At 42.0% G+C, this 27,389-nt stretch overlaps 1 protein-coding gene across 4 annotated transcripts; it reads left to right on the top strand.

The window, feature by feature from the left end:
- The first annotated feature begins 143 nt into the window (after nt 1-143).
- LOC310861849 (serine/threonine-protein kinase 38) lies at nt 144-27,156 on the top strand. Of its 4 annotated transcripts, none has more exons than XM_083769531.1 (14): nt 144-213; nt 4,007-4,143; nt 8,567-8,618; nt 10,635-10,757; nt 12,555-12,638; nt 14,637-14,760; nt 18,087-18,241; nt 18,791-18,893; nt 20,438-20,499; nt 21,047-21,164; nt 22,219-22,342; nt 23,455-23,550; nt 26,305-26,402; nt 27,001-27,156. In XM_083769531.1, exons 2-14 carry the CDS (start codon nt 4,013-4,015, stop codon nt 27,138-27,140), a joined length of 1,410 nt encoding a protein of 469 aa, XP_083625657.1. In that variant the 5' UTR covers nt 144-213; nt 4,007-4,012; the 3' UTR covers nt 27,141-27,156. The 4 variants fall into 4 exon arrangements, with proteins under 4 accessions (XP_083625657.1, XP_083625655.1, XP_083625658.1 ...); XM_083769529.1 differs by having other exon boundaries at nt 18,791-18,902; XM_083769532.1 differs by having other exon boundaries at nt 186-213; nt 3,946-4,143.
- The last annotated feature ends 233 nt before the right edge of the window (nt 27,157-27,389 follow it).

Genomic DNA, 27,389 nt, shown 5'->3' with positions numbered 1-27,389 from the left:
TTATTAACAGATTGGAGAATTACAGTATGGCGAGTGGCGGCGTTGTGAACTTGTAGATCGGCTATTTTCAAATAGGCTTCTTTTGGACTTGTTTTCATGGACCTGGTTTCTTGTTTCTCTCACACAATCTGGCAACCCAGAGTCAGACAGTCGAACAGTGAAGCAGACTGCCTGATCCACATCAACACGGAGACACCTAGAGCTCCTTCGAGGGTAAGATAGAGAACAAAAAATATCAAACTATGCGTTCCAAACAGAACCAGCTGTGGACGAACGGCAACACGTTGGACTTTTTCTTAAACCAGCCGTGCAAAAATAACGAGTTATTATAACCGCATCACAAGCGTAAAAAAAGAGCCAGTGTTGGAAGGCAAGGCAAGTTAGCCATGCTAGCTTTAGATGCTAACGTTGGCTGGTTAAGTTTTTCCCCTTTTAATATCGCAGCTAAAGTTAGCCAACTTTAGTTCCAAGTTCCAACAGCTTTAGCTAATAACAACGCGAGCTGTTGTTAAAAAGTTTGGTTTGTATTAACAATTGACACGGCGAAACATTAAACATACACTTTAATAGTGTGTAAACCTTTATGTCGAACATTTCCTCCTTCTCCCAAACTAAAGCTATCTGTTGACGTAGCTATCTAATCTAGCCCGACAACTTTGTCCAGCGTATTCATGGCTTCTTAAGTTCTTGATGATGAAACTATGCTCGCTGCTTTCGGTTTTATTTATGGACGGGAATTGAACCAGCAACCGTATTGGTGTCACAACCCTGGTGTGTGTGTGTGCTAGTCTTGAGGTCTATCGTGGCTCCTTGTCCGTTAGCGTACAGCTTCTCTATTCAGCTTGAATGCAAAAAGCACTTTGTTTTCAACCTTTTTCACTCCAAGGTACATTATTTATTCGGCATTTGAGCCGAGGACCACTTTTGATGAGATTTAGCCGCTCAATAAAGAATATTTTGTTGTTGAATGCGATTTTGTCTTCCACAATTCCATGCTGTATTGATGTTGGTAGTACCAATGTTGGTACTATAACAGGCAAACGATCAAAATACCAATTATTCTTCTACATTATCTAATTTTGTAGACTTCTTGAAACCAAACGGACCCTTTACACTCTCAAGAGTTAAAGATATAACAAGGGTCCATTTGGTTACCAATTCTCCAACATTTGGCTTGGGACCACCAGGACCACTGGTGGTCCCTGGACCACTGGTTGTAAACAACTGCAAAAAGAGTGGCACATGTCTGCTGTATTGACATTAACTGACACTATATCTAATGTTATATGTACGTTGTCGCAGCCTGTGCCCCTCATGCAATCATCGTTTTTATTCTTGTATATATCCTGTTGCATATTTTAATATTTTGCTACCGATGCGATGGATCATCATCAATGGGGAAAGAATATTAGACAAAATAATAAGCTCATACTAAAGATTATTTTCGTAGTGATTATTAAAAGTGATCAACAGGATCACTTTTAATTTCGTTTAATCAAATTATTGGGAGACTTGCATTTTTAATATTTATGTTAATATTTCTTTATATTCATTCTTTATATATCACTAAGCGTTATTGATAATGCTTCATCAATTGCAGATCTACAAGCTCACAACAATGCACGCAAAGCTTGTAAATGGCTATTCTCACTATTTTTGAAATGTTTTGACACTTTGTTTGAAACATTATAATTGATTAAATTGATCATTTTGATGGCCTTAGTTCTAACCATGTTGCTATGCTTGCTTGCTTATAATAATGACCTCTTAATAAACCAATCCTATTTGATAGTTATTTGTTGCAAGACATTATCATTAGTTTAGCTGAGAAGCATTTTCTAAACTGTCACTATTGTAACAGTATGTATGTATGTCTGTATTCTGCAGTCACTCAATATACATAATCCAAAAACATGGTCACATGGTCGGCCATGACACTTTATGTATGATATCTCTAATTAAATATTTGACATGTGGTGAAATCTGGTGGCCATAGCTTAAAGATCACGGTCAAGAAGGTCAGTTATTGATTAACCCATTTAGGACTGAGGCCAGATTGTACAAAATGTCTTCTAAATCCTGACAGTTTTCTGAAAACCTATGTTTCTAAGAAGTGGGAAACTGTCAAAATAGCAGAACATTGGAAGATGTTTGCCTTGTGAACAAAAATTGCACAGGGCAGATGTGAGAAATAACTTTGATATACACAGAAATGAGTGGCAATGACCGGTACAATTGTAAATGGTATATAGCGCCTTTATCCAAGGTGCTTTACATAGATTGTACATTACATTCACCCATTCACACACACAGTCATACACCGATGGCAGCAGAATCCATGCAAGGCACCAACCAGCACATCAGGAGCAATCAGGAGCAACAAAAAGGGTTCAGTATCTTGCTCAAAGACACTTTGACGCTCGGCTAACTCTGGGGGAGCCTGGGTTTGAACTGGCAACCTTGCGGTTAACAGTCGCCAAATCTACCCCTGAGACACCGCCACCCACAATGTGCTTCAATATGCACTGTCCCTTCGGTAGCAACTGGCTAAAACTAGCTAGACACAAAACAGAGAAAGATTTGGTGGTTCCTTTACGGTTCATGTTTTAGGTTGATATTCATTTAAGAGAAAGTAAAATAATGTACTATGGCCAATACAGGCCATGCGTTTACTAATTTGATAGCTGACCCACGCGTAACGATGTGATACGTTGACTTGTGAGCTTGCCGATTGTCTATTTTTGCAATTGTTTTCACAGATTAATTTAGATTCTGACAAAAAAAAAAGATTATCTTAAATTATTGGGATATGTAATTATTGTAACCTAGTCAGTGGTCACAGCCTTTGGCTATGTTTCAGTTATAGTTGGAGAGTCGAGACACATTGGACCACATCATAAAACCCAGGCTCAATCTTCCTGCTCCTGCAAGCATCAGCATCTAGTACAATTGGCAATCAATTTCTGCATCATCATAACTGCACTGTCTCAGCATTATTGTCACTGTGCCACAGTTAAGCTCTTGGGCGAATATTAGTGTTTTTCAGTGTCCACCAGTCAAGCGTTCTAATACTTGTATTAGATTGCTATTTCGATAAATCAATCGAGATCGCCAGTGTGTGATGTTCTTATTCTAGCAGTGTTTCCTGCAGGAAAAGGCCTTGGCATGGTGCTGGGTGCGGGGGGACCTTAAGGCCGCGTGGCGAAAATGTTGATTAATTAATTTGATTAATAAATTAAGATTAATTTGTATTATTGCTCTTGTATTGCTATTGGAGACACTGGGGAGGCACTGGGGAGGCACTGCAGGGGCACTGGGGAGGCACTGGGGAGGCACTGGGGGGACACTGGGGAGACATGGGGAGGCACTGGGGAGAAACTGCAGCCACTGGGGAGACATTGGGGAGGCACTGGGGAGGCACTCAGGGGGACACTGGGGAGCCACTGGGGAGGCACTTGGCGGACACTGGGCAGACAAGTTTTTTTCTTTTTTTTTTGGAAGCTTGGCGCGATTTATTTCAAGCATGGCGCAGCGCCATGCCAACAACATTGTGCAGGAAACCCTGTTTAGTGCTGTGTCAGGCATGTGAAAACCACTAGTCTAATGGTCATTGAGTTACTTTAGGTGCTGCAGTAAGAAATGGTATAACTGTGTTGTGTATGTGTGTGTTGTTACACCCGTTGGTCTGACATGCGTTCCGTCGTGCTTGCGGTTAAGGTTAGGGTTTGGGGGATTGTTATTATGTCGTAACTAAAGCCTGGGCCTGTCATGTTTAAGTTAATAAGTCCTGAGCTTACAGTTTCAAAAATCTTGTGTTCAAAATAAATGTTAAAGCATCATGCTGTCAAAGTTTACGTTTCAAGTGTACTGAAAAAAAAAGAGCCCTGCAACACTTAGAAGGATTATTTATTAACACTAGTTCCTTTCTTTGTCATTTCTCTTTAGAGTAATATATCAGCTGCGAGGGTCGTCCAGGCTAAGTTTGTACTCTTTGGGTTCCTTCCAGGTAACCATGGCGATGACGGGCCAGAGTTCCTGCTCCTCAATGAGTAACCACACCAAGGAGCGTGTGACCATGGCCAAAGTGACGCTGGAGAACTTCTACAGCAATCTCATCGCCCAGCACGAGGAACGGGAAATGAGGTAATGTCCCAAAATCCATTTCTGAAAAATGGACTATAACTAAATGAAAACTATTCAAGAGACTATGACTAAAACTAAAATCAAAATGTGCTGTCAAAATCAACACTGCTCCAAAATGATGTGTTTGGCCACAGACTCCCATCTCAAAATATTTAGTTCTGGCATAGGGACCTCCCAGAAGTAAAGCTTTCAGTTAAAATCGTCTGCTGTGGAAGAATATATATATTCAAAGATTTGTGCTACATTTTCAAGATTTTTCAAAAATAGCAGATCTACAAGCTCATAGCGTGGCACTCGGTGCAGTGCTATGAGTAGAGCCATATGAAATCCGTTTTATTATTTTCCCAATTCCGTAATTATTTTCCCCAAATTCAGTTTTTTTCGTTTTAATATTTCTGAATTCGTTTTTTTGCTTTTTATGCAATTTCTTTACCGGGAAAAAAGAAATTAGTGATCGACCGATATGGTTTTTGGCCGATATTTCCGATTAGTGGAGAATCAAAAAGCCCGATATAACCAATATTAATTTAAGTAAAACCTTTTTTTTTTTTTTTACAGTAACATAAATTCTAACACAATAATTCTAATTCCTTTAAATTAATTGGAGAACATTTATTGCTTATAAAAAGTTAGTGCAAGAAGCACCAACATCATTTTCAGTAACAACCCCCCCCCCCTATCAAATGCAGCTTTAATTTAATTAAAGTGCAAACATGTACTGTAGCAGAATATGGAACATAGTGCTGTATGAGGTGCAGGCACAGGCTTAAAACATTATTTATTTTAATCAGGGAAAAATAATCAGTTTATTTATCCAAATTGGTGATCTACAAGCCCACAGCACATTGCAGCATGACATGTTGAGAGCTTGTAGATCTGCTGCCCAAACTCCCCAAAGCCATGTGACCTTGTTGTTTTTACTCCACCACTGAAATTTGCCACATCATTTTATAGCAATACAAAAATAGAAATTAAGACAAATACTGACAATGCTACTGATTGGTTCATTCTTCATTGGCTTGCAGTTAGTTATTGCACACAGCCGAAATGCAATAATAATAATACTAGGCTGGTCAGGATGGGGGAAAAAAAGTTGTCCTTTAGAAAACATTCAGAGTTGACTCGCATGCATGCACGCACCCACGCGCGCGCGCGCGCGCACACACACACACACACACACACACACACACACACACACACACACACACACACACACACACACTGCTGTAAGTTTGCAGCGTTAGCATAGGAGCTAGCGTTGGCTAATGTAGCCTTGTAGGTCTACCACTTACACCTTCTGTCCCTCTCAGTGTGGATTTTATTTTTGTTAATGCAAGATGAAAACAGCAATGCTTATGGTTACAAGGTTAATATTACTCCTAGACCTGGTCCTCTACTCCTCTCTCTCTTTACATGCAGTCTTTACTCCGTGTGTGTGGAACTGGGAGGGAGCAGAGGAGCAGGCAGAGAGAGAGCGCTGTGCTCTGTCTACTCCTCCTCGGTGTTACAGAGACACGCAGCTAAGCTATACATCTCCTTACAACCGTACTCTACCGGATTTTCAATGAGAGTAGAGTGGTTGTTGTACGTTTTTGCGCATTTATGACAAAATATAATAATCGGCCGTCTTCACTTGATTTCTGAACAAACCTGACCACTGAATCATGTTCTATTTTCTCCCGAAAACTGAATTTCAGCCCAGATTAGGGCCAATTCCGCAATATTCCGCGTTTTATTCCAATTCCGTTTTTATTGGTCATTTCCGCGATTCCGTCCGCGATTCCGTTAACACGGATTCCATATGGCTCTAGCTATGAGCTTGTATATCTGCTTATTTTTAAATAGCTAAAGTATAAATAATGGTTAAAGCCCCCAACGCCCGGGGGTATTTAGGACCATTAAATCAGGGCGCCCAGCGATTTGCAGCTACGGAGCACATTTCACGGTGCACCAGGAACCATCTTGGATGTAGCTGAAGTAGTTAGATGTAGCCAAAACACCCCCGCGGCGATCGACAACGGGAGGTATGATTACTTCTAACGTGACTAGCGACGGGACAGCGATGGGCCGTCAAAAACATAATCTTTGGTTAGAATTGGATGGATTGATTTTTAGATCAAGAGTTATTCACGTTTTTAAGACTTTCGATCTCATCCACTAAAATGGAGGGGCACCACTTTGGATGACATCCCAACCGGGACATCGAATGATGCCGAACAGGCGCTCCCAGCCTGTGGAGCGGTGCGCTCTGTTATGATATCATTAATGTTCCGTCCTGTGGTTAATCTCCGTCCAGAGCGCTGACCGTAACTATTTGATAGGACGGAGACTCCGTTTATGCCGCTCAGGGTGTTAATGTGGTTAAACGCTAAAGTGACACAGAATGAATTAATCGCAAGGGCTCAGTATTATAACGATTATTATTATTCTCAACTCATGTCCACACAAAACCCTCAGTGTTCATTTAACTCTGATATAACCAGTGTTCATTAAATGTCACTCAGCATATTTTACATTTGTACACTTCAAATGTGCACATGAAGTATACATACACAAAAGTGTACATGAGTTTACTATGTATTGGTTCAACTAGACACAGAACAAAGAGCACAAACGCTTAACAATAATATCATCACCTTATATGTCACATAGCCTTTATATATAATATATATTTATATGCCTTTTGATACGTGTGTAGGTACTGTGCTAATGTTACACTGGAATTCACACTGTAATGAGTAAGGTGGAGATATATGATCTGCTGTTCTTACGTTGAGTATATGGAGGGTCATGTTCCTCACTGTTTGAGGCAAGTGGACGCAATGCTCTTTTCAATTTATATAGAATTATTAGTGGAATTCTTTGACAACCTCATCCTGGCTCTAAAAGATTGGGTCTACAATGCATTATTATAAGAATACCGGTATCTATAATGCATTATAATGCACTTACAACGCTTCATAACACTCATTATAAATGTTTATAATTATGCAACAACTTGCAACCAAGACAATTCTTATGGTAGTTCCACTGAGCCTATAATGCATGACCAGCACTTATAATAAATATGTCATAATCAATGTTGTCATTCATGATTATAGTGTCACATTGCCTTCTATAATTCATTATAAATGTGCTTATAATGCATTATAGACCTGACCTTAATATCCAGTCCGACCATGTAAACATGAGGGGTAAAATGGCTGGCTGATGATATGTTGTTGAATGTGCCGTGAGTTTAGTCGTATGTGACTCTTCTTTATACAGAGACAGTCATGGACTAAGTGTTCAGGAGAGGAGAAAAACTGTTTTTTTAATTAATTTTTTATCCAAAATGAGTTAATTGTACACAGGCAGACTCTTCACATACTAGAGCATGTCTGAAATAAATGTCAGAGCTGAAATCTAATATGAAATGTAAATACGAAATAAATGTTTCTAGGTGTAATGTTAAAGACCACAGAAGTGAACTTTCTCAACTCGCTGTATTCTGCAAGACATTACTCTATAAGTCATATCTCCAAAACTAGTGGGCAAAACTGAACAGCCGATATATATCAATTTGAAGCTATGATTCCCTGCTTTCACATGACACGAAATAAAGAACATTAAAAATGTTTCAATGACTTAGCCTCGGTCAGAAGCGGTCACATATGTGTTTAAATGACCACAAAACCAGAAATGCTCACAGACTTGTACCGTGCATGAGTCAGGCATGGGGTGAAACAGTCAGTGTACACTGGATAGCTTGGTGTTGAGCAATGCGAGCTCAGTTGATGCCATTTGGGAGGAGGGTGTGGTTTGTGTACTGTGTGCAGCAGTTGGTTGTAATAGGAAGTTGGTAAACTACTGTAAAACGAGACACAAGCAAGAAGTGGCATTCATCCAAACCCACTTTGGCTCTGTAGCAACACTAGAGGCTTATACGCTGTTGTGTGAGGCCTCACTTCAACATCAGAGTTGTTGATGAAGATCAGGGAGCTACAAATCCCTTAAACTAAAAGACTCAAACTCTGATTAATGAACGATTTTTTTAAATAAAAGTGAAAATAGCAGATGTACAAGTTCCCAACACGTCGCCTTGCGGGCATTTGTCATTTTCATTTTCTTTTAGCCACCTTTGTACAATGAAGTATAATTCTGAGTTGTTAATCAGAGTAATTGATTTAGTCGATTACAAAAAACTTTATTGTGTCAATTCGTTGATTTATAAGAAAAGAAGAGAAAAACCCAGCTTCAAGATGAATCGATGAACCTACATGAGCAACATTAAGTCAATGAATTGTTCTAAATATCTGTTTTGGTTAATAGCCCTAGTCCTAGGGACCCAAATGCTAGAAGGGTAACTAGAAGTTGTTTGACTCAACTCAACATGTTTTGATCAAGACTTTTATGCATGTATGTTTGTACACTTGTATTCTAGGCAGCAGAAATTGGAGAAAGTGATGGATCAAGAAGGCTTGGCCGATGAAGAGGTGAGAGTGAATCACCTGTTTTCGTTATAAGGATCTACTCTTCACTCATTGTAACTAATTACCTTGTGCCACAGTTCTGTTTTCTCCCCCCTAAAGCAGGGGTGTCCAAACTTTTTCCAAAGGGGGCCATATTAAAGGGCGAAAATATTAAAGCAAGGGGGCACGGTGGTACAGTTGGTAGTGCTGTCGCCTCACAGCTAGAAGGTCCTGGGTTTGATTCCCGCTGTGGGTGCTGCTGTGTGTTCTCTCCTCCGTGTCATCAGTGCCCATACCCGAGGTGGGGTTGGCGAAAGGGCCTTTCTGTGTGTAGTTTGCATGTTCTCCCCGTGTCCCCTCGGGTAGGTACCCTCGCAAAAGACATGCAGTAATCCTGGTCTCTAAACTACGCAAACTACATCTCCTGACATAATGTACCTTCAGAAAGTAACAAAGTCACATAAATAGGCCTATTCATTGCATTTAAACGATTCTATTTAACTATCATCATCAATATTTAATATCAATGGTCTTTTGTCAGGTGTGTGCTCAGTGGCGTGCACAGACATTTAGAGGGACAGGTGCTCAAGTGAAAAAAAGGGCACCTTGTGGAACTGGCCGGTTGCCTTAATAGTGTGAGATTTATAGATTTTGTAGACTTTTTCAAAAGGGTACATTGCTTAACTCAGCCATTCTTCAGCCATGTGTCACATTACCAAATGTAACCAGATGAACAAGGTAAAAACAAGAGAGAGAGAGAGAATTAGAAGGAACACTGACATTATACTCTGGGAGATGCCCAGGGTTGGGCGGGCCGTTCATAATACAATTCAGGTACAGTATAAAGCTGCAGGCCGTATGAAATTAAATAAAGTGTTAGTGTTGATTACTTTATTTTAGAACACACCCAAATCAAATCATATTACAACGTACGTGTTCACGCAATTATTCAATCAAAGCAAACTGCATGAACAATTTTAGTTTGTCTCTTCTACAAAACTAAAACTTACAAGTTAGTTACAAGGTACAAGGCTGCATTCTGTCGCGCGTGCCAAGCTGTCATTCTGAATTTTCAAGCAGGTTGCTAACTGATAAGACTGTTCTCAGGAAATGCTGTCGTCCTGCTGTTTACTGAACACCGGGGACATGGTGCAGGCTGTAGAGCTATTTGAACCAACTGCATACATTATAAAATGTTTGAACATTTGTATGTCGAACAGACTTGGATGGTATTCTGTCATGTATCAGAATTCAGAACAAGTAACAGCAAGATGTACATATTGCTCTCATAGGCATACTTAGAAACGCAAAAAGAATGCTTTTGTTGCCACTAACGGAAACAAATGGCTAAAGTTTCTCGATTTCTCTCTCTAAAAAAAAAAGGCTTCTAAATCCTAAAAGAATTCTGAAAAACCTATGTTTCTATGTCGGTGGTGCTCAACCTTTTTCATCTCAAGGACCCCCAGAATTATCTCTATTGGGCCACGGACCCCCAGCTCAAAATATGTAGTTCCAGGGACCTCCCCAGAAGCAAAGATTTGAGTTAAAAACACACATTTTCACGATTTTTCAAAAATAGCAGACCTACAAGCTCGTAGCGTGCCAATCGGTGGCGCGCTATGAGCTTGTAGATCTGCTATTTTTCAATAGCTAAATTATAACAATGTTTAAAACACCAAAAGGCGTTCCCGCCCCAAAATGGGTTAACCGACTGTCAATTTTGACATTTTGGATAGAATTATAAAATTATAAAAACTAGCCCTTACCCGTTGTGAGATATTGTCCGCCGTGGGGGGTACTGCGCCCTGGGTGCATTTTTTATTTACTAATACATTAATTATTAATCTATAAATTGAAAAAAGGGCTTCGTTAAGACCTCCATATTATTATGGTCAATGCCTGTGTGAAAAGTGGGAGTGATTGGTGCAGGCAGTGAGGAGCTACAGCAGTGTTTCTGTACACACAGACACACATTCAGACATTGACTGAATTATGGTATGATGATGACGTTTATACAATGATTGCTTTGTGTGCTTCTAGAAACGTATCCGGCGTTCTCAACATGCAAGGAAAGAGACCGAGTTCCTACGCCTGAAACGGACCCGGCTCGGCCTGGAGGACTTTGAGTCCCTCAAGGTGATTGGCAGAGGAGCTTTTGGAGAGGTGAGAAACCTGTTTACATAAACCCTTAGGTCCGGGTTATCTCCCAGACACAGTGAAATAATCTCCTTAGGTCTGGGTTATCTCCCAGACACAGTGAAATAATCTCCTTAGGTCCGGGTTATCTCCCAGACACAGTGAAATAATCTCCTTAGGTCTGGGTTATCTCCCAGGCACAGTGAAAGAATCTCCTTAGGTCTGGTTATCTCCCAGACACAGTGAAATAATCTCCTTAGGTCCGGGTTATCTCCCAGACACAGTGAAATAATCTCCTTAGGTCCGGGTTATCTCCCAGACACAGTGAAAGAATCTCCTTAGGTCCGGGTTATCTCCCAGACACAGTGAAAGAATCTCCTTAGGTCCGGGTTATCTCCCAGACACGGTGAAAGAATCTCCTTAGGTCTGGGTTATCTCCCAGGCACAGTGAAAGAATCTCCTTAGGTCCGGGTTATCTCCCAGACACAGTGAAATAATCTCCTTAGGTCCGGGTTATCTCCCAGACACAGTGAAAGAATCTCCTTAGGTCCGGGTTATCTCCCAGACACGGTGAAAGAATCTCCTTAGGTCCGGGTTATCTCCCAGACACGGTGAAATAATCTCCTTAGGTCTGGTTTATCTCCCAGACACGGTGAAATAATCTCCTTAGGTCTGGTTTATCTCCCAGACACAGTGAAATAATCTCCTTAGGTCCGGGTTATCTCCCAGACACAGTGAAAGAATCTCCTTAGGTCCGGGTTATCTCCCAGACACAGTGAAATAATCTCCTTAGGTCCGGGTTATCTCCCAGACACAGTGAAAGAATCTCCTTAGGTCCGGGTTATCTCCCAGACACAGTGAAAGAATCTCCTTAGGTCCGGGTTATCTCCCAGACACGGTGAAAGAATCTCCTTAGGTCCGGGTTATCTCCCAGACACGGTGAAAGAATAAAGTTGAACAAAAATGAACTTTGACCTAAAAATGCATACATTCAGGCTACTCAAAGTGCACCGATGGATGTTTACACTGAAATATTCATGGCACAAAAAAAATGTGAGCCAAGCTCAAAACAGGAGAGTTTCACAATATCACTAACCAGTTGATACGAGTTGTCTACTGTATAGTTAGTCTTTGTCCTTTTTTGGGGGGAGCTAGCCCAGCTTTGTGTGTTTGTGTGAATCATAGCGATGATTTGATTGGCTGAGCACGGCATTGAGATGATTTGATTGGCTGAGCAAAAATGTATCGAGGATAAAAAGTGAGGACGTAAATTGTGATTGGCCAGAATGAGATGATGTATGATGATAACGGTGCCCCTCACTTTACACGGGTGTGATTTGTTTTCCTCATTAAGATGGTTTTGTGTTGAGAAACAGAATAACCAAGAGCAAGCATGAATTTATCTTTGTGTTGTTAAGCACAACGTTTGTCAATGACATTAATCAGATACAGTTTGTATTGGTAATCATCAGGATTAAAGTATTTGACTGTGTACAATCCTAGCAAATCCTAAAGATGATGAATAGCTATGATAGTGGTGGAGTTGAAACAAACATGTTGTTTGTGCAATGATGATTGATGCCTTTTGTCTGCCAAGCTGCCATTGTGGAGCTCCACATATTGCTTGGCGCCGAGCCGTGCGATGAGTCGCAATCATAAATGTGCACTCCTTTTTAATTTTAATGTTAACGACTGCAACTCCCAACATGAGACGACCTGGCCGTGAAAAGCAGCAGAAAGCACAGTGTTTGTAGTATGCATTTCTCTTTGTGTGGAGTCCTAGCTAAACTCCCCGTCGTATCCGTACCATGTGTTTGCCTTTAGGTGCGACTAGTTCAGAAGAAGGACACGGGCCACGTGTACGCCATGAAGATCCTCCGTAAGGCAGACATGCTGGAAAAGGAACAGGTGAGGAGGCCAAAGTCTCTCTCTGTATATATCGGTGGGCTGAAACCTTGTATTTACATATTTCAACTTTTCATCAATGCCCTAGTACTATAATAATAAAACCTTATTTGTATAGCACTTTCATGACATGAAATGCAGCTCAGTGCTTTACAGAGCTATGGAGATTTTCTTTAAAGAAAAGCAAGACATAAAACAACATTAAAATAATAGCGGCAATGCAATACAGTGAGGACATGAATAACAACAAAGAATTTCAAAGCTCAACTAAAAGCAAGAGTGTAGAAGTAGGTCTTGAGCTGCGCTTAAAAATGTCTACCAAGGCGGCCTGTCGGAAGGTATAGTTTGTATAGAGTTTGTTCCTCACCGTCGGCCCGTAGAAGCAGAAAGCTGCGTCACCATGTTTTTTTAGTTTTGTTTAGGCACATCGAGCAGGCCAGCAGTGGAGGACCGTAGGGGGCGGTTTGGGACATATCTAGGCAGGCAGTCATGTAGGTAGGAAGACCATTGAGAGCTTTATAAACTAGTAAAGAATACTAGCCTACTTTGTCCCACCAGGCCATGCAGGGGCGCTGATGGCCTGGTGGTTGAGCCACATACCACGCGTGGGCTCTAGTGCAACAGCGACAATATGCATTCCTTTATTAAAGATGAGAAATCATTGAGGGTGCCCCTCATTTAAAATTACGCTGAGATTAGATGGCGAGTTAGAAATGCAACATAGATGTGATAATATATGATAATTGTCTGGGCTTTATAGATAAAGAGACGCCAATGATTATCAATGATTATTGTGTCTCAACCAGAGAAGAGCTACCAATCTTATCAGAGGATACAGTAGTGAGTCCTGTAGCTATCACCAGCTACAGTACTTCCCGGAATAGCATAGGATAGTGCTATATTGTGTAAGTTATATTCCTCATGGCTGCTACTGTGGCATGTCAACTTGACAAACTAATACCGTGCACATCCTTCTATTTCTGCTGATTCGTAACTATAGTTGTGAGCTATTTTATTTTAGCTCACTACTAAATTCAGTAGTGACAACTGAGTGCAACTAGACCAGTCGTTCCCAAATCTTGTAGCCCGTGACCCAAAAAAATAGTAATTTGACGTCTCCCCGGCACACAAACTAGTGAAAATAGTTGATTTACAAGCTCACAACGCGGCGTGAAGAGACACGTTGTGAGCTAGATTGGCTATTTTCACAATTCTTTTCCTAATTTATGGAATTTCTTAGATTTCTCTTTGACTTTCTTCATGAAACAACTGGAAAAAATAATCATTGCATTATGTTATTAATCCATGAAAATTATTACCTTTTTCGGGAATGTTTGTTGAAGATGCTTTGAAATATTAACGATTTAAAAACGCTACGTCCGGCCGGGGAAATTCCCCTCTGTCAGGTGAAAAGAAGCAGCTTGGACTCCTCATGCATAGAAGGAGGCATGAGGTCAGTCCGCTGCCCCCCCAGGTTGGCAGAGGAAGTGTAGCGCCCAGGATTACATTAGATAATTGGCACTGGGTGAAAAGAAAACTGGGTTACAAAATCGTGGGATAAAAATTTAGAATAAAATAAAAATAAAGGGACCCCTAACAATGTGTCCACGACCCACAAATGGGTCCCGTCCCACTGTTTGGGAACCAGTGGTAGTCTAGAAGACTGAACTGGTCTGGCTCTGGCGGAATCCCCGAGTTGAGCATGCCTGTGTGCTTCACCAGACAGTGGCCTTGTGGTTAGAGTGTCTGCCCTGAAACTAGGAGGTTGGGGGTTCGATCCCCGGCCGGGTCATACCAAAGACTGTAAAAATGGGACCCAATGCCTCCCTGCTTGGCACTCGGCATCAATGGTTTGGATTTGGGGGTCAAATCAACTAATGATTCCCGAGCGCAGCGCACACTGCGGCTCATCGCTCCAAGAGATCAAATGCGGAGAACAATTTTCACAGCGGTAACGTGTGACTAACATGTACGACTTTGACTTTGACCGCCTGGTTTTAGGTGGGCCACATCCGGGCCGAGAGGGACATCCTGGTGGAGGCGGACAGCTTGTGGGTGGTGAAGATGTTCTACAGTTTTCAGGACAAGATGAACCTCTACCTAATCATGGAGTTCCTGCCAGGAGGTAACGTAATGTTCCAGCAGGGAAACCTCACTCAGGAGTTCTCCGTTGTCATTTGGATTCCATACTCTGTCAACATGTCTTTCTCTATTGATTGTACTTTGGTTGCGTGCTAGTGTCACACACTCTGAAAATAGCAGATCTATACTACACTACACATCGCACGACGCACACAAGTACTTTATGAAGCATTGTGAGCCCTATCTTGCCCCTGGCTTATTCCATAAACTTATTTGCCATATTTAACTATCTATCTTGAAAACATTTTACAATGGTTCAACTACTAGCCGACACGTGTAGTGTAGGGCTGACCCCAAAAAATCGATTAATCGACGTTCAATCGATACGCACGGGAATCGATTTTTAAATTTTGAATCGAATAGTAATTTTTTTTAAAAGCGTCCGCTTTTGGTCCGCGAGACGGCCCCATTTGGTCCGTGAGCCATGCTTGTGCCTCGCAGCACCTCGCAACGCCTCCTCTTTCCCCGTGTTAAAAACGGTGCCGTGTCATTAGTCAGAAGGTTCATTGTTCCGAAATTACTATCCCTATCTCTAACCCTAACCTAAACCTAACCGCAAGCACGGGAGCAAACCTAAACCTAACCGCAAGCACGGGAGCAGTGCATGTTCGGACTAACGGGACTTCGGATCTATGGGCAGTTCCCTTAAAAACAAGGAAGCGCACCACAGCTCAGTGGACATTAAATATAGGCTACCATGTTTTATAAGTCATATAAAAACATTACTTACACCCAAATGAAAATATAAACTTCACAGATTATAGATCACATGGAATTATAACAATCTGTTGAGTATTGCCTGAATAATGCCACTATAAAATCTCAACTTTTATCGACGCGCCATTGCGCTGAGAACCTTGTGGAGCCTGGCGGTGTAGGCTACATTATACTTGTGAGGACCTGCTTGGATTCACATGGTGAGTGCGTGCACCGAAAATTCAAAGATCTGCAATCTCATGCGCTGCGTTGTGCATATTGGCTGAGTATAATGGCACGAATGAAACTAGGCCTATAGATTTATTTTGGCAATGCGGAGAATTGATTTTGCCGTTGCCAGCGATATCTTTTTTTTTTCTTGTCTGAAGACTGACCTGTTCCATCACTGTGAACTCCCATGCAGCAGAGCAGCTCCTACAGACCCAGACCAAAACACCTTTTCTCTTTGGCATTTAATTGCACCTGATCGTATTATTGTAATTATGTAGCCTATTTGCCTGTGTTTTTTCTTTTAATTATGTTTTCTTTTGTGCGCCGATGGTGATGCTCCACTTGTTTCAGCCTGTAGGCCTACAGCACTTTGGTCAGCTTTTATTGTTTTAAGTGCTATATAAATAAAGTTTGATTTAGGCCTATATTGGAGCAGGTGCTGGCAAATAACTAATTACTGTAATGCCATGCAGTGAAGTTGCGCAAATGTCAACTCAATTAGCAAGCGGAGCTGCTCTCATGCGCTCTGCACTGTCTGCAGCACAATGACTGCAGATCTCTTCTTAAAGTTTACTTATTATGGTTTACTTTCAACCATAAACCATAATATGATTGACAAACCTTGGATTATAATTCTTCATCGACCAACAGCGCATGCAGCATGACTATGAGGTAATTTAACTATGTGGGATTTCTCCATCGGCATCGTATGTCGATAAAAATGGGATTTCACTAGTGGCATTATTCAGGCAATACTCAACAGATTGTTATAATTCCAAGTGATCTATAATCTGTGAAGTTTATATATTTTTTCCCATACGCACACTCAGTCACATTAACCTTATGATCAATCAAATTAACCGTGGTTGATTTTATTTCTGACAAGTGTCAGGCTTGAAGAGTTCATTCATGTTACCGTTCGTTTACAATTGACAGAGGAGTTTGAATTATATATATTTTTATTTGATGGAGAGGTAATGCCTGTTTCAGGCGCTGTTTAATTGTTAAATAAAAGACCAATCCAATATGCGCTCCTCTCTATTTTCTGCAGCTATATCGCAGTTTTATTTTAAGCCTATAGTTCATTGGTCAGCCCTAAAGGCTTATCGTTTAAAATAAATTATTCCAATCCAAGCATGCCTTTCTCTCCACTATAGCGTTGTTTAAACCAAAGAGTCACTGCTCACCTCGCGCGCCTCGCATCGCGCATCGCGCGCACCCCCCCCCCCCCCCTTGGGTTTCGAAGCGTCGAAGATCGAAACAAATTTATATCAAAGCGTCGATCATCAAAAACGTAATCGAAGGTCAGCCCTAGTGTAGTGTCTACACGACATGTGTAGTGCCAAAAATGGCAACTAAGTTTAGGGATAAGGGAGCAAGATATACTGTAGCACTTGGTTGGTGTACTGTAGTATACCAAGGGGCCTTCCTTCCACTTGGTTGGTGTACTGTAGTATACCAAGGGTCCTTCCTTCTCCTTGGTTGGTGTACTGTAGTATACCAAGGGTCCTTCCTTCTCCTTGGTTGGTGTACTGTAGTATACCAAGGGTCCTTCCTTCTCCTTGGTTGGTGTACTGTAGTATACCAAGGGTCCTTCCTTCTCCTTGGTTGGTGTACTGTAGTATACCAAGGGTCCTTCCTTCCCCTTGGTTGGTGTACTGTAGTATACCAAGGGTCCTTCCTTCTCCTTGGTTGGTGTACTGTAGTATACCAAGGGGCCTTCCTTCTCCTTGGTTGGTGTACTGTAGTATACCAAGGGGCCTTCCTTCTCCTTGGTTGGTGTACTGTAGTATGCCAAGGGGCCTTCCTTCTCCTTGGTTGGTGTACTGTAGTATACCAAGGGTCCTTCCTTCTCCTTGGTTGGTGTACTGTAGTATACCAAGGGGCCTTCCTTCCCCTTGGTTGGTGTACTGTAGTATACCAAGGGGCCTTCCTTCCCCTTGGTTGGTGTACTGTAGTATACCAAGGGGCCTTCCTTCCCCTTGGTTGGTGTACTGTAGTATACCAAGGGGCCTTACTTCCCCTTGCATGTTCATGCCTTCAAGAAGAGGCAACAAACACCTCCTCAGTATGTGGCTTTTATCCCACAAAGCTCAAGGACGTTTAATCATCCAACATTTCAGTCTACTGTATACCCCTGACTGAGTAGCTGCAGATCAGTGAGATCACTGATAGGCTCTTTGAATATTGTTTCTCAAAGCCTGTATCTGCCAAAGCTTTAAAAAACAAAAGAGAGAGAAAACAACTAGGGACAAAAGTAGGCATCCTAGTATAGAGCCCTGGGGTTTCATACCGGTGTACAATTTAAGTGCATCACATTATCAGATGTCCTATGTTCAGAATGTGACAGATGGTTGTGTCCTCCTGACCCTCCGCTGTTAGGTGACATGATGACACTGCTGATGAAGAAGGACACTCTGACAGAAGAGGCCACCCAGTTCTACATAGGGGAGACGGTGCTGGCCATCGACTCCATCCACCAGCTGGGCTTCATCCACCGCGACATCAAGCCCGACAACCTGCTCCTGGACTCCAGGGTAAGAGAATGACATACACACCACACCTGGCTGGGTGCTGACTGTACCCGCCAGTGGTTCTAAAAACACTGTCATCCTGGTGTCTATAAGGCTTCCAGCCGGGGCGCCTGACGGAGGGGGAAAAGGAACTGGTTGGAATAACGTGTTCGTTCCACAAACTAACTCCCCCCCCCCCCCCCCCGTCAGGTGAAAAGAAGCGGCTTGGATGTCAGTCCGTTGCTCTCCCCAGGTTGGCAGAGGGAGTGTAGAGCCCAGGTTTACATTAGATAATTGACGCTCAGTGAAAAAATGGGGTTACGAAATCGTGGGATAAAAAAATATTGTATAAAAAAAACATTGTCATGTCAAGGACATGCCATTTGTGTTAAGTCACAGACCCCTATCTGAAATAGATTTTATATCAGGATATCCCCCAACAGAGGGGATCTGAGGGAGATGTGAACCTGTGTGTGTGCTCTCTTGTTAAAATAGTAGCTCTACAAGCCCACAACGCACTTTGAGAATCACTGGTTCACCCGATCTGTGGTGTTTTTTTTTTTTTTTTTGCAGGGCCACGTGAAGCTGTCCGACTTCGGCCTGTGCACCGGCCTGAAGAGGGCTCATCGCACCGAGTTCTACAAGAACCTCAACCACAGTCTGCCCAGTGACCTCAGTAAGCAAAGTCAGGCAAAAACGTTCCAATCATTACTCTCTCTACACTAACCCCTTCTAGAACGGTGCTTCTCAAATCGTGTTCATGTGTTGATTTGGTTGACCAATACCATGATGAAAATATTTCGGCGACTACCTTTTTTCACTGACGAATTGGAAACTAAATGAAAACTAAGCTATGATGACTAAAACTAAAACTAAATATATTCACAATTTCGTCAACAAATAAAAACTAGACTAAAATGTTATTAAGGGACTAGATCCAGTATAAGTATAAGACATTAGTCATTTTTCCACTTGCATGCTGATCTTCAAGCTCACAACATGTTGCGAGTTGTGAGCTTGTAGATCGTTTTTTTTCAGCAAGTGTAAAATCAGCCATTACGAAGGCATCAAGGCCCGCCACAATACATTTTAGTATTAGTTAAAACTAGACTAACTAAAACATTCCAGGTGACTAAAATGTGACTGAAACTAAAGACTATGACTAAAACTAAAATCAACACTGATGCCAAGGACCCCCAAGTTAATATGTATTTGTCCACGGACCCCCATCTGAAAATATTTAGTGAACTTCGTTTTATAATATTATTTTCCCAGTATCCCGATTTTAGAACCGCTGTTCTAGAACACTGTGTGATTTTTGATATTTGAATATAATCTCAAATACTAACCACTTATTACTAACCACGTATAGATTCATGACACCTTGGTGTGTCATTCCGAATGGTTGCCATGTTGTGTGATTATTATAATTATTTGGAGTGCACGATTATAGGAAAAAACTTTCGCACACCTAGAAGTCAGGCGTCTGCACATGTGCGTAGGCCAGTGGACATCAATGAAAAGAGTAGAATGCACTCTTCAGGCATGACGCCTGAAGAAGGTCCGGAGGGACCGAAACGTTGCATTAAAAATACTCTTGTACTGAGCAAATATACAGTGTGCGGGTGCATTCTACTCTTTTCATTGAGTGCACGATTATGAAATGATGACCGATCTCCGATTATTTGCAGGGTCATATCTGCTGATACCGATTCTGACCGATTCCAATATTATACGCATTACGCTGCCTTCAAACATTAGAAATACACAAAACAAAAGGGACAGAGCCATGGACGGTCACATTATTAATGTGACCGTTTTTGGACCACAATGCTTATATGAAACGATTTTAAGATTAACCCATGTTATTCTCCATATAGAAATTACTTGCGTGAACCAGGGGGATCGAGGGGATGAGGGAGTGACGTCAGGACTTCGGCGCTCTATATCTGTGAAAATATTCTCTTTCTCTCGCTTTATTTTGAGACCGATCCGATACCGATATGGCATTTATTTTTTATGGCTTCCATTTCGATATGCTACCAACTATATCGTGCATTTATCAAATTATTATTGTACTTTAAATGTAAACATGGCTTTGGCAGTTCATCCAAATATTGGATTTCTGTTCTTTTTACATCATATAGTTGTGTATAGATTAAACGAATGAATATTGTGAGTTAGGAGCATTACAAATGAGTACCTTATTTCTATTCACAGCAATGCAGAACATGAACTCGAAGAGGAAAGCAGAGACATGGAAGAGAAACAGAAGACAGCTGGTGGGTCTCAAGTCTGAAAATATTCTGATAGCTCCACACATTTTAAATGCATTACTGCTTAACCACTTTTTTACTATTATAGGTGAACATTTTCTAGCATTTTTGTAGATGGGCTATTTGTGCAATTTTCAAGAATGTTTCTTAACCCATTTAGACCTGAGGACGCATCTGTGTCACCTGTGTCACAACCACTTTAACCATTTTTTTTAACTGTGTGCCCTGGTACGAGCTTGTAGATCTGCTATTTTAGAAAAATCGTGAAAATGGGATGCAAAACTTTGAATATATATATTTTCACAGTGAAAGTTTTTTAACTAAAATCTTTGCTTCTGGGGGGGTCCCTGGAACAACATATTTTGTATTTTCAAATGGGGGGGGTTTGGCAGTCAATCAGAATCAGAATATCTTTATTGTCATTGTACAAGACAACGAAATTGATTTGCAATCCAGCTCAGTGCATCCAATCAGGTCCTCAGGTCTAAAGGGGTTAATGTATAACGGGGTCAAGTCATTATTAATTGGTATATTGGTCAACCTCTCCGTCTAGGCCTTCTCCACCGTGGGAACACCCGACTACATCGCTCCAGAGGTCTTCATGCAAAACGGGTACAACAAGCTGTGTGACTGGTGGAGCCTGGGCGTCATCATGTATGAGATGCTGATAGGTAAGAAACACCATGGAAGGAATGAGTCATCTCTCTCCCTCGCCACACCCCTCTGGAAACACTGACGGCAATGCTTTCATCCCTCGTAGTGAGTCGTCCATCTCAAACATGAATGGCTCGTCATGGAAAAATTTGATCGTGACAATCTCCAGACCTGGAACATTAAGTCGTTTGACAGCGGCTGATTTTGAGATCTATTCGGCTTCTGTTTTCTGTTTTGTTTGTGTGCTGCATTCCAAGGTTATTATAGTTATCCATCATAGCCCTTGACCCAGCCTTGACGACCAAAAGGTTAAAATGACATTTAGTTCAGTCAAGTCAATTTTATTTTGAAGAGAAAAAACTAAATTGAAACGCATTGCACAAAACATTACACAAATATCAAGGTTAAAAACAGACTAAAAAAGCAACAAATACAGAGCATACAATAAAAAGGCATTTAGATAGCATGTTATTTAGACAGGATCATTTGTTGACCTGGCATCCTATAGTTTATATAGTTTCAATGTACAGACTATTTGTTGATATTACACTGTTAGATAAGTTGTTTACCCCCCACACGCCTCTAGTTTGAGTTATTTGGCTAGTTGTACTGCAGTGGTTCCCCAGCTAAATGATAATTTGGAACCAAATGGACCCCTGTCTGTAACTCAGCGAGAGTACAAATTTTACAATATGCATTGGGGTCCCAGAGATAGAAAGGCCATTCAATGGGGGGCTGTAGCCTAATTCAGGTCAAACCTGGCAGTGAGGTCCTTGAAATTAAACTAGTTGAGAATCTCTGCTAGAGCCGTAAAAATCTTCTCCCTGGGGGTCCTTGGCGTATATTTTCGAATGGGGGTGTCAATTTGGAATTTGTCGCTGCGCTGCATTCCAGGCTACCCTCCGTTCTGCTGTTGTAGTGAACTATAATAATGTCGCTGCGCTGCATTCCAGGCTACCCTCCGTTCTGCTGTTGTAGTGAACTATAATAATGTTGCTGCGCTGCATTCCAGGCTACCCTCCATTCTGCTGTTGTAGTGAACTATAATAATGTCGCTGCGCTGCATTCCAGGCTACCCTCCATTCTGTTCGGAGACTCCCCAGGAGACCTACAGGAAGGTGATGAACTGGAGGGAAACCCTGACGTTTCCTCCCGAGGTGCCCATCTCGGAGAAGGCCAAAGACCTCATCCTCAGGTAGGGTTGGATCCTAGATGCTAAATGGTGCCTTCATATAGCGCCTTCATCCAAAGTGCTTCATGTAATGCACATACCCCCCCCCCCCCCACACACACACACACACACACACACACACACACAACCACACACGCATCCATCCACACACCAATGGCAGAGGAAACCATGCTTCCAACCTGCTTCAAAGGTTGAGAGCAGAGTCCAACAGCAGATCAAGCAATTCATTACATTTATCTGAATTATACAATTCCAAAGTTTTTTTTTGGGGGGGGGGGGGGGGATTCGCTGTGTGGGTATTCAGAAATTCACTGCTTTTTTTGCTTGGCGAAAAGGCCATTCTGTGTTGAGTTTGCATGTTCTCCCCGTGTCCCTCACAAAAAACAGGCAGTAATCCTGGTCTCTAGACTGCCTCCCCCTGGCCAGCCGGGGCGCCTGATGGAGGGGAAAGGAACTGGTTGGAATAACATGTTCCTTCCACGCGCTACGTCCAACCGGGGAAACTCCCCCCTGTCAGGTGAAAAGAAGCAGCATAGAAGGAAGCATGATGTCAGTCCGCTGCCCTCCCCAGGTTGGCAGAGGAAGTGTAGCGCCCAGGATTACATTAGATAATTGCCCCCCCCCCCCACACACACACACACAACCACACACGCGGACAAGCTGCTGCTGGTCGAGTTTACGACTAGTAAGAGGAGCAGGGGTGATCGTGCTTTTGCGGCTGCAGGCTCCAAGCTCTGGAACATGCTTTCCCTCCATATTAGATCTGCCGAGTCAATTGTGGCTTTTAAATCCCGTCCTCATCTGTTCTCCCTCGCCTTTAACTGCACCTGATTTTCCTGTATATTGATTTTCTGCTCTGTGCTATTGTATGGTCTGTTTTATATTTTATTGTCTCTCTTTTCACTGTTTTATATTGCTATGCTCTACTACTGTCTTGTTTTACTCTGTTCAGCACTTTGGTCAGCTTTGGCTGTTGTAAATGTGCTATACAAATAAAGTTTGATTTGATACTGGGTGAAGTTGCAAAATTGCGGGATAAATAATAAAGGAAAAAATAGTAATCGACTGCTTTATATATGGGTCAGCTGAGGAGATGTGACCTTTGTTGTGTGCAGGTTCTGCTGTGAGGAGGAGCACCGGATTGGGGCCAACAACGTGGCAGAGATCAAGAGCAACGCCTTCTTCGAAGGCGTCGACTACGACCATATCAGGTGTGGTGGTAACTCCTTTAACCCCTTGACCTGAGGACGATTCTAAAAGAAAATCTTCTAAAGTGGTGCTCAACCTTTTTCATGGCAAGGACCCCAGAATTATCTGTATTTGGCCGTGGACCCCCATCTGAAAATATTGAAAAAATGAATAAAAATCTTTTTCTGGGACCCTCCAGAAGCAAAGATTTTAGTTAAAAACGTTCGCTCTGAAAGAATATACCGTACATTCAAAGATTTGTGCCACACTTTAACGATTTTTCAAAAATGTCAGATCTACAAGCTAGTAGCTAGTAGACTTTTAAATCTGCTATTTTTCGATGGCTAAAAGTATAACATAATGCTTAAAACACCAAAAGGGGTTTCCGTCCAGAATGAGCTAGGATAATGACGGCCGTGGACAGTAAGGAATTCCATTTACTTGGGTTCAGATCAGAACAGATCAGGTCTGAAGCCTGCCCTGGATGGGGTATCAGGAAGTAAAAACGAATCCACTCTACTTGATTATAAAGTATGTTTTATTAGTATCTGTACAAGAGTGTTATTGTTTTTGGATACTTGATGACTTGCACTCCACTACATTTGAAAGACAAACATTTAACTTATTTTTTGACTCCACTACATTTCTAGGAAGGGGAAAAAAGTACCGGTACATAACTAGAAAAAATGCCCTTCTGGGCACAGGTCTCCACCAGGAGGATAGAAGTGTGTGTGATGTTTGGCAAAATGTTTAGGAGTAATATAAACTGTTATGGTATTGTGTGTGTGTGTGTGTGTGTGTGTGTGTGTGTGTGTGTGTGTGTGTGTGTGTGTGTGTGTGTGTGTGTGTGTGTGTGTGTGTGTGTGTGTGTGTGTGAGAGACGCGACGTGGCCTGTTGTAGCACCACTATGACACTGATTTGAAAACTGTCAAGTGGCATTTCTTCCTCAGCCTAGTGGGAATATGCATGCAGTTTCACTGCAATCGGACGCTGCGTTGAGGAGTTGTGGCGATTTGTACAAAGTGGGCTACTCCTGAAAACTTTAGAAGCCAGCCCGTCTTGATCACATGACTATGGAGAGCATGTGTACAGATTTGCGTAAAATTTGGATAAAATCTGAAGGAGTAATATTAGAAAATGTGTTTTACATATGTCGACCTCCTGGTGGCGCTATGAAGAGCAGATGTGAAAAGTTCTAGGCAAAGGTTTTTCCTTAGCCTCTAGGGAGTGTGCATACAAAGTTTTACACTAATTGGCCAGTTATAGCGCCACCATGAGGCTGCGTTGAAAATGTTCCAGTGGTATTTCTTCCTCGGCCTAGTGGGAATGTGCGTGCACAATTTCACGGAAATCACACGATCTGTTCATGATTTGCGGCATTTTGTTTGAAACTGTGCACTCCTGTAAACTTTTGTAGCCAATCTTAGCCAATCAGGATGGAGCCTGAAAAATCTGAAAGAACCGTTTCGTTGAATGGCTCTAGAGAGACTGTGTACTAATTTGCGTGATGTTTGGACAAAATCTGTAGGTGTACTGTCCCATTGTTTTGCAAAGCGGCCTCCTGGTGGCGCTATAAGAGGCCAATGTGAAAACCTTGGGGCAGAGGTTCAGCTGTGGCATTCAGGGAGTGTGTGCAGAGTATGGCTGTGATCAAGCCAACGGTGCCGGAGATTAGCTATCCACAGACAGACGGACACACACGGACGGACGGACGGACGGACGGACGGACGGACGGACGGACGGACGGACGGACGGAAGGAGTGCAAAACATACTCTCTCCCCATGCCTTCGGCCTGGTGGAGACAATGAATAATAACAACTTAAGCCCTATTTCAAATATAGTGAAAATATATCTGGTATTTTTCATTGATATAACAGAAAATGTACCTTGTAATTAGTTGTTTTAAATGCAAGTGCTCCACTGACAGAGCAGATTGACTTTGAATCAAGTACTTGGGGTTGTGTAGTTTGTCCACCGCTGTGTGTAACTTGTCTAGGTTAATGATAAAGTGACATAAGATGCTGTCAGTCACACATTCATCAACTGCAGCTTAGAAGGTCACGGTACGGAGGTCAGCTTTGTGTTTGCGATGCCAACACAGCAACACTGGCGGAAGTTAACCCATGTTGGTGTTTTAAGCATTATGTTACTGTAAGCTTTAGCTGTTGAAAAATAGCAGATCTACAAGCTCTTGTACGTCTGTTATTTTTTGAAAAATCGTGAAAATGTGGCGCAAATCTTTGAATATATATTCTTTCACAGCGAACGTTTTAACTTCTGGGGCGGTCCCTGGAACAACATATTTTCAGATGGGGGTTGACAGCCAAATACAGATAATTCTGGGGGTCCTTGCCATGAAAAAGTTTGAAAACCACTGACATAGAAACATAGGTTTTTCAGAAAACGAAATATTTTCTTTTTTAGAATCGTGCAGGTCTAAATGGGTAAAGTGAATGCTACATTGTCTGTAACTACACCTCCTGGAAGCCGCGAACAGGAGCTGTCCCTTCACGAATATATATTGTACAATATCTTTAAAATAAAACGTTGAATTCTCAGTTCTCCTAAGCCACAAGCTATATAGAATTAGACTAACATGATTTATGGTAGGTAGGACAACGTTTTGCGACTGAAAGGACAAAACAGAACTGTTTGGCCGGGAAGCATGTTTTGAAAAATTCTGTGAGCCAACAGTCAAGAGACCATGTTACTCCATCTTTTTAAGCACAGGAGTTATTTGATCAGTTTCTTTCTTTCTTTGTTTTATGCTTCCAGAGAGCGACCCGCCGCCATTCCTATAGAGATCAAAAGCATCGACGACACCTCCAACTTTGACGAATTCCCCGATTCAGACATCCTGACATCCACAACAGGTGTGCAAGCTGCTTTTCCTTATTCTGTAATCTTGTCCCAGTTGGTCTATTAGTGTGGATTTTGACAGCACATTTTTATTTCGTTTTAGTCATAGTCTTTTGAATACAATTTTGTTCAGTTTTAGACATATTTTAGTCATCTGAAATGCTTTAGTGTAGTCTAGTTTTAGTCGGCTAAATGTCATAAGATATTAGTCGAGTGAATCTACAGACTAAAATGTGTTTTGGGCAGGCCTTGATGGCATCGTAGTGCCTGATTTTACACTTGGTTGCACTCTGAAAATAGCATAAGCTCACATGGTGCCGTGCGACACGTTGTGAGCTTGTAGATCGGCTATTTTCAGAGTGCAACCACACATAAAATGAGTTCTCTTGTCCACTAGTCCCTCCCTGACATTTTAGTCTAGTTTTTATTTGTTGATGAAATTGTCAATATATTTAGTCATAGTTTTAGTCCTCATAGCTTAGTTTTTTATTTAGTTTTAATTCAGTTTTCCCCAGTGTAAAAAAAAAGTAGTCGATGAACATTTTTTGTCATAGCTTTCGTCGACGAAATCAACACTAGTCCGAGTCCAAACGTCTCGTTTTCCCCTTACAGCCCCACCAGTGGTATCCAACCAAACTGAGGCCGACCTGAAGAACAAGGACTGGGTGTTCATCAACTACACCTACAAGCGCTTTGAAGGCCTCACCGCACGAGGGGCCATCCCCTCCTACATGAAGGCAGGGAAGCGATGAACGCATCTTATTCGGACCCCCCCCCCCCACCCCCCCCAGACTGGCGTGGGAAGCAATAATGTCACAGAAAACCTAACGACTTAAGTTCTCAGTTCTGTAACCTTGACCCCCAGCAAGGGTGGAAATGAGCAGTCGCCTGTCTCTCTCTGGCTTGTTAAAACTGAGAATGACTCCCAATTCCTTTGCCCGCTGAATGGACAAGGATTCTTGTCATCGTCAAGAGTCTGTGCAATTTCATGCAACCTGGAG

This window comes from Protomyctophum parallelum (assembly GCF_964188405.1).
Source record: "Protomyctophum parallelum genome assembly, chromosome: 7".
In the NCBI taxonomy this organism is placed as follows: Eukaryota; Metazoa; Chordata; class Actinopteri; order Myctophiformes; family Myctophidae; genus Protomyctophum; species Protomyctophum parallelum.
The sequence above is the reverse complement of the archived record's forward strand: the minus strand, read 5'-3'. Positions and strand labels throughout refer to the sequence as shown.

Coding starts and splice junctions, on each gene's coding strand:
- LOC310861849 (XM_083769529.1), top strand. CDS start 4,013: ATGGCGATGACGGGCCAGAGTTCCTGCTCCTCAATGAGTAACCACACC. Junction 4,144..8,566: donor CACGAGGAACGGGAAATGAG/GTAATGTCCCAA, acceptor CTTGTATTCTAG/GCAGCAGAAATTGGAGAAAG. Junction 8,619..10,634: donor AAGGCTTGGCCGATGAAGAG/GTGAGAGTGAAT, acceptor GTGTGCTTCTAG/AAACGTATCCGGCGTTCTCA.